This window comes from Apaloderma vittatum, unplaced genomic scaffold, assembly GCF_000703405.1.
Source record: "Apaloderma vittatum isolate BGI_N311 unplaced genomic scaffold, ASM70340v1 scaffold13560, whole genome shotgun sequence".
In the NCBI taxonomy this organism is placed as follows: Eukaryota; Metazoa; Chordata; class Aves; order Trogoniformes; family Trogonidae; genus Apaloderma; species Apaloderma vittatum.
In genome coordinates, this window is record NW_009692943.1 from 978 (window position 1) to 8,987 (window position 8,010).

An 8,010-nucleotide genomic window follows, 5' to 3' on the forward strand; every position below is an offset into this window, starting at 1 on the left:
GCAAAAGGAAAAAATTCTTCCCTACTCTCGAGAGGAGTGGGGGGACTTGCAGAGCAAGTCACAATCTCCTCTGGAATACGAGCAAGTGTCCGGGCAACGCGTAAGCGTACTTTTGGCCTACCAAGGCCTCCAGAGGCTGCAGGAGGGTTTCAGGGACGCTTGTTTTGTGGGGGGCTGGTGGATGGAAGCGGCTGCAGAGGAAGAACCAGAGTCCGCAGGTGCCGCTTGCGACCTCTGGAAGTGGCAGATGAGCTTCATCCGGGTTTCTGTGTTTGCCGAGTGGAGAGCCAGGAATTGCAGAGCTTCCTTGAGGCACCAGGCGTACCCTTCACAGTAATCCTGCTGGAGGCTCTTGGCCGATGCTGAAAAAGCTGCGAGGGCAGAAGAGAGAAGTGTTACGCCGGGAGGCTCATGCTGGAGTTTTGCCTAAAAGTAAGGGCAGCGAGCGTGATGGGTGCATGTACTCACCTCGGCTGTATTTCAGGTAGCTGACGGTCATCTCCAGGATGTCGGCTTTCTCCAGCTTGGAGTTGGGCTGATGTCTCTGAAACTCCTTCTCCAGGAGCAGCTTCAGCTGCTCGATGCTGCTGTTAATCCGATCGCGACGCAATTTCTCTACAATGGGCTTCCTCAGCTGTAACACAGAACGGGAGGAGGCCGGTTAGTAGCCAGGCTTTCCCCTTCCCTTCTCTGTATAACCTGCCGCTAAAGGGGTTTGGCCCTTTCTCAGCTCTTTGCCCTCGCAGTCACCGAGGAAGCAGATACTTACTCTGTTTTTCTCTTTGGGCGTTAGGATTTCCAGGGAGAGAGCACTGGGTGCCATTATCCCCAGTGCTGGTTTCAGCTCGGAGCTCGCTGCTGAGCGGGTGAAGAAGGGAGCCGGGAGTCGCTCTATTTATACGCGGCGGCTGCATACAAATGTCTGGGTCCTGCACGACTCGGAGGTTCCCACAGTCGGTAGCCAATCCTTGCGTGCCCCAGCACAATAGAGAAAGCATCTATTGCAGCATGGCAAATTGACTGTGAATCGCCGGGGGATAATACCCTGCTCCCAAAGGAGCAGGTGGACTGGGGAGCGTGTGACACAATAGGGCTTGGCATTACGGCGCTGGGGTAGGAACGTGGGAAAGCGTTTGCCGTCGTTATAATCAAACCTCTGCCTGGCGTTGGGAATGTCAACATCTCAATGTGCTGCCTTTTCCCAGGCTGCAGGGAAATTAAGCGCAGAGGACCGATCCCGGGAGGAGATAATGCTCTACACCCATGACCAAAAGTGAGGCTGAAGAGGGAAAGATGTGGAATTAGAGGGACTAAACCCTTTCATTGACATTAAACCATGCTTAGATGAATACAGTACCAGATAATTTTTGAGCAACTAGAGACTAAAATCGAGGGAAGAACCCTTAAAACAATTTATGCAAAGCTGTTAGCTCAAAATATTTCCCCCTCTATTGTTTAATTGCCTGAAGTCCCTCTATAATTTATATTGAGAGCTCTTCCTTGCTTTTGTTTGGGTAATCTGGGCTTTCCTGCAACAGCCCGTGACATGTAACGATTATGATGCCTTTCCCAAACATGTCCTATTTAATTTCATGCCACTTTGTAAACCTGCCACCATCCCTTTCGTCCCAAGGCTCTGTGTAAAGCACTTAAATATATTTTTTCCCTTTACTGACATGCAGTGAAAAGTCAATTCTCATCTATTACTTTGCTTGTGCCCCACTTGCAGAGTGTAAATACAGATGTTAGGATGCCCAGTGACTCTCCTTGTTCTCGGCCTTTCCTGGTGTATGTGCCCCATGTGTTGCAATGACCTCGGGTAATGAAGTGGAAAGGACCAGAATAGGATCCAGGACTAAAAGCCGCCTTTTTGAGGTGTTTTTCTCCAGGCTATTCCCGATTGCCTGTGCAGGTCTGCTACCCTCCAAGCACAATCCGATACAAAGCTCGTCACATTTGAGATCTGTCAGTCAGGCATGTGAGGCCTCATATTGACAAATTCACAGTTGCTTGTTACGGTGCATCTGTTTCAGCTGTGGTGTGTGGAGCCCTAGAGGTTTAAAGGGGAGTTGTGTATGGGCATAATTTTATTTTTCCTTAATGCACGTTCAATGGCCAGAGGCTAGAACAGACAGTAAAACTAGATTGCTGCTGATAAGCTAGCAGGTTGGGGGTGTTAGTTTTTGAATACCTGTTTCTTGCTACAATAATTTTTCATGAAAACCCTACCTCCTTCCTATGTCTGCCTTTCAAAACCAGAAAGGACACCTGCCATTTCTCTCTTACTTCGCTTGGCCAGTTTCACCTGGCCTCAGCATCCCTCTCAATGAGCCAGGGCCAAAACCTGTGTCCGTAGGTACCCAGGTAGCGCCGTGTTCCAGCACACCTGGGGTTGTTGCGTAAAAGGATTTGGTCCCACAAAGGATGATCCTGTAACTTGTCATTAACCTGACAGAAAGCCCCTGTCAACTCGCTGGCTCCTCATGGCAGTGATTTTCATTGACGAGCCCTTCTCCCCTCTTCCCAGCCCAAAGATATTTTACATTTGGATGAATCACGCGGGGTTTAACAATTTTAATCATAGATGGTTGTTAAAAACCTCTGATTGAACGAGGAGCATGAGTCCTATTCAGTATAAGTTCCCCAAATTATTTTGTCAGCTCGTAACCAGCAGCGTTGCTCTCGGCCAGGGCAACCTCTGGCTGCGTGTGCTTGTGCCGTTATTGGAGCCTGAAGCCACGCGGGCGGCTTTGTGCACCTCTTGGGGGCCACACGAGACGGGGCGGACAGCAGGTCCCACCACGCACCGGCTGGGAAGGAATAGGTTTGCAGCAGCAGCGGGCGTGGTGAGACGGGAGGGAAGCTTTGACCCAATTTTCAGTTCTGGAAATATGAAGTAAGTGCTTTCAAATAACGCCGTCCTATCCCCAGCACAATGCCCCTGGACTCCAAAGGGCTAAACCAGTTCCCACTGATTAAAGCATTATCCCTTCCTTTAAGTGCTGGGCAGATGGTGCAGCAGGCGTTGGCTTTCTTCTCGGACCCGCCGAGGCACACGTCTTTTGTTGACAGTTTAACACTGTGAATGGGGCGATGTGGGAAATCCCGGGAGCTGCGGGCTCGCACCATCTGATGTGAATGGTGAACCAGGCGCGCTCCTCGCAGCCAGCGCGCGCCGTGGCAGCCTTCTGGGCTCCCGGCTTCTCTCCCCCCCTCCCTGTCAGCTGAAAAGATAGCAAGGCTTCAGTGGCCCCCTTGCCTGCTTCACCCACCCTCTGCCACTGTTGATGGATAAGAGAGAGATAAGTATCCCTTCCCCTGCCCCCATTTGGTTTTATTATGAAGGCCTGGAAACTTAATGGCAATGATGTTTTCAGTTGATGCTTCATAATAAGAAACCACCTAGTCTAAGGCTCTGCCTAGAAAATATCAGGGACTGGATGCAGTATGCACTTTCTACAAGGATTTTGGTAAGGAAAAAAAAAAATCCCGTGCTGGAGGCAGTCCAGTTACTCTTTGGTAAAAGGCTGAAACTAGTTTACTCAGTTCGGGCTTTTTAAAAATTCAGCTGTTAGTGCAGTAGTCTGTGCCGTGGAGACGTAGTTATGATCCAAATCCTTGTCACTGTCCTTCATATCCGTGGGAGGAGTTTGTGCCTCTGGCTGTCGCTGCAGAGCCAGAATGAAAGATTAATTGTGTGCGGTTCAGAGGCAGGGGCTTCCTTGTTTTTGAACGGAAGGATTTAAAGAAAGCAATCCCCAAAATTGCCAAACACGTGGAGTTGACTAAACAACACAACACAATAATTCCCTTCTTTGGAGGATGGTGTGAAATGTGGACCCGCTCTTGGGAGATGACAGCTGTGCCGTGGTCAGAGACGTGCTTCCTTAGTGCCCTTGTTCCTCTGTACGTCCCATCACAGCCACGAGTTGCATCGTGAAGATGCAGTCCTCAGAATCGCACGTGAGAACAGGGAGGTGTCTCCACCCTCGCTTGGTGTAGCTATGGAAGAATGGAAGGGGAAACAGAAATCTGCCGACAGTTGTCCATGTCTGCACGGACAGACCTTGCGTGTCAGGCAGGAGTCTGAGCTTTTCCTAAGGCAAAGAACCACACGTGAAGTGTTCCCAGCCCCAGCTGGGGTGTGCAACCGATGGCTTTGACTTGAGGAATGACCCCAGAGGATCCAGGAAAGGTAACCAGCCAACCCCAAGACTATCAGCACTGGGTTTGTCCTCATTACAGTCCGCAAATCAAAGCAGCTGGAGGACCGCCAGCCTAGGAGATCGCTGTGGGACCGGGGAGCTTCCTGCTTCTGGTTTGTAGGCGATGATTTCAGCCCAGGTGCAGACTTACTACACACCTTGTTTTCACAAAAGCTGCTACCACTCATAATAGCGGTTGACAGCTTTCCTTGCTCATCTGACACTTAGCTTTCGAACCTAGCATGTTGCCGTGTAGCCACAGGTTTGGAGAAAGGTGAACTACCAGAAAAGAGTACAGAAAACCCAAATTTTGTTGTCTAGGTCATGCAGATTTAAAAACTAGTGCTCCTGTACGTCTGCAGGTGTACTTAGAGCTCACGACTTGCTGGCCTGAAGCTTTCTTTTAGAACATTTTAATTTTAGACTGCTTCCTACATTCATGTCAGCCTGTCTCACCAGTGCTATTGATGGAGTTTTTTAAAGAAATAATTGCGATTTTTACTTTTTTCTGTGCCTTCCCCAAAAGCTTTAAAATCTTTCTGACAATCTCTCTCAAGACACCTATTTAATGTCAAAGAGCATAACGTTCCCAAGTTTTAAAAGGGCTCTCGCATAATGCTGATCGATCAATGTGCTTCTTGGGAAAATAGCTCTCCAGATGGTCTATCGGGACAGGAATTGCTGGTCATCACAATGCAGAGCCAAAAAGCGTCACTAATGTGGGCTGTTGTGAGGCACGCTTCCTTTGTGGTCCCTTTGAATGTCATAAATAGGGAAGAAAGTGTGGGAAACTCCGAGAAACTCAGGCCCACACTCTGAGGTTAATAGGGGCTTTGTCGGGAGAGTATTCCTGGGCTGTGGGATCAGCATAATAAACAACATCTTCCCTAAGGGTGGGAATGTTGGGGCAAGGGAGAGTCACCCCAGGGGACGGAGAAGCGGTAAGAAGCTTCGCGTTCTGTTATTATAAGTGATAATAATTAATAAATTGTAAACATAACCTTTGCTAAGGCTGGTGAAGCTGGAGGTCTGGCTTTTAGCTCTCCAGTAATTTGTAAACTAAAGCCCAGAGGGGCAAGTCTTTGGCTGGTGAAAAGCAGAAGTGATGCGCTTGCACCAGCCGTCGATCTGACTCCCGGGAGCAAATGGAGACTTTCTGGTAGGATTTGGCTTCTCCCCTCCCGTGCCCAGAAAGGAGGCGCTTGCTGTTTCTCTCCTTTACGCCACGCTGCAGCCCGTAGGTCTGAATGTCACGTTCGCTGGCAGCTGAGCGTGATCCACTCGCCCGCTGCAGCCAGAGCCGTGTCACACACCTCGGTGCACGTGGGACTCAGCCCCCGTGATCTGAGCGGCAGAAGCCGTGTCTCTCCAGATTTATGCCAATACAGAGTGTGGGGCTTAGAAGTCTGACTGGGATCCCTCAGGAGTTTTGCGCAGTCGTCATTTCTGTGCTCTGTTACTGGCAGCTGAGCGTGATCCACTCGCCCGCTGCAGCCAGAGCCGTGTCACACACCTCGGTGCACGTGGGACTCAGCCCCCGTGATCTGAGCGGCAGAAGCCGTGTCTCTCCAGATTTATGCCAATACAGAGTGTGGGGCTTAGAAGTCTGACTGGGATCCCTCAGGAGTTTTGCGCAGTCGTCATTTCTGTGCTCTGTTGCTCTGATTGCCTGGAAGTAGAGGGGCTGGGTTCAAATCCAGCAGTCTCCAGTTTGTGCAGCTCTTCTTTGGTTTCCTTTTCTCTCTTCTCTTCGTACTGTCGGTTTTAAATAAACCGCGGTGAGGCTGCCAGCGCCGTTGGCTTGGGTGGCAGCGCGTGAGCTGCCCAAGACACCCGTCCCGGCAGCAGCCATCTCTGCCACGTGGGGCTGTGTTCCCAGTCCCTGTGGTGCCCAGCCAGGCTGTGGTGCTCTCTGGGATGTGCTGCATTTTGAGGGAGTCCCAACTCCCCCAAACTTCCTATCCGCAGACTACCTTAATTAGGCCTGATTTAAAAACGCACAGGCGTGGATGAGGAGCTTTGAGTTTGCTGGGATTCAGAAGGTTTTACTAATTGCAAAGACAAGTTGAGCACAACACAGTGAAGTGACTTTCCCGAGATCGCTAAGCAACCACGAAATGTAAAAAAAAAAGCCTTCTGAATTATTTATTGAAGAACAAATCTGTCTGCTGCATTGGTGTCAGCCCCTGATGAGCTGAAGAACTGTACCAAAACCCCACCTTGTGTTGCACTGGCAGACAGATGAAGAACACTCAACCAGCACGTGTACTCAGGGTAAAATAAGAACCCAAATGGTCCGTGCAACAGTAACGAGGTGGAGCAGTATGTTCCTGACTGCCTAGCTGGCTTTTTGGTCCTTTCCATATGTGTAACAGAGGGTTTCATCACAAATCAAGTGAGGGCTGGCACCTCTCCCAGGGAAAGTGAGGGGAGTTGGAATTGTTGATTGATGATGTTTGTGCTGTTACTGGATCTCTGGAAGCAGGAGAAGGTTCCCTGTCCCGTATCCAAGTCAGTGTTAGATGATGGTTTTATGAACTGGATATTTGTGCAGGTCTATTTGAAGAGAAGGGGAACTGAAAGGTGAACAGTCCCCACCAAGCAATGAGGGGGAGCTCTTCTAAGGAAAAGTGAGTGAATGTTATTGGGGAAGTGCTGTGTTTTGGAGACACCACTGGCATTAAAGGTGCTCAGGGGAGGCTTTAGGATCCCTTTCCTGTGCTTTTCTTTCCTTTGCTGAAGTCTGAATAGGACAGGTTGCTATTAAGTATCTGGGTCTATACCTCTCAGTATCTCATTTTATTTTCATCTCCAGTTTAATTTTTCATAATTTTTCCAGAGGTTGCTTCTTTGCAGGATCCGAAACCCTGTTAAGCCAAATGAATTTCACAAATACAGACTATGTACTGGAATGAAGGGCTCAGGAGTAGGACAGCTGATCGCTTCCCCTCTGCAGAAGGAGTCTATATGCAACACTTAGTCCGGGAGTATTGGCTATTTTTAATAATTTCAAAACAAAGGATTAATGACTAAAACCATTTTTATTGTATTGTACAGTGAAGACACCAAAGCTGACCATCACACAGGATGAGTACGTCACAACTTTATAAAAGCTTTTTAAGCTCTTTAGCATGTTCAGTGAATGATTTTGAAGTACTTACTGCCTCCTTTCCTCCCTCGTTTCCTTAAAGTATATCACAGGTATTTCCTTTACAAAAGGCATCAATTATCCCTCAGCTGAGAGTAACACAGACTGACATGAAGAGAATTTTCCCTAGAGCTATCTGTTACCATCATAACTTTCTGTAAGAAGGTACACTAAAAATAGCGTAGGAGCTTCAGAGGAATCAGCATTTCTTAGTGACAACTTTCACTCAAAAGGTTAAGGCCCAATACTCTCTTTATGATACAAAATAAATTCTTCAAAGTGCTCCTTCTTTAGGAAGGTCACCACATTATCTGGAGACAATGGAGCACTTGAACCGGTGACCCAGGGAGTCAGTAGGAGGATTTCCACTGACAGCCTTGCCAAGCAGGAGTGTGATGGAAACTGAAGGGCATTTGGCAGAACTTTGTCCTCTCTTTGGCTAGGAGCCACCAATAAAAGCAGCAAATTTGCTGCAGGATACAGACATGGTCCTTCACTATGAAGGGAAACAACTTGGCGACCCTCATTTCTTGTGAAAGAAAAACAATAACCGCCCCCCCCGCCTTTGGAAAGCAACGTTTCCTACTTTGAAGAGGAACTATTAAATCGCAAGTCCCTCTAGGTTTTGTAGCAAAACACACCAGTAAAAAAAGTTCA

At 48.6% G+C, this 8,010-nt stretch overlaps 1 protein-coding gene across 1 annotated transcript in view; it reads right to left on the reverse strand.

The window, feature by feature from the left end:
- Positions 1-206: 206 nt before the first annotated feature.
- LOC104278046 (transcription factor HES-5-like) overlaps positions 207-8,010 on the reverse strand; it is a gene marked incomplete at its 3' end in the record, with an annotated part of 8,851 nt that continues 1,047 nt past the window's right edge. Inside the window, exons 4-6 of the mRNA XM_009874929.1 lie at positions 770-858; positions 448-634; positions 207-362 (exon numbers count right to left, since the gene is read on the reverse strand). Coding sequence (XP_009873231.1) covers positions 207-362; positions 448-634; positions 770-858 — 432 coding nt within the window. The remainder of the gene's footprint in view (positions 363-447; positions 635-769; positions 859-8,010) is intronic.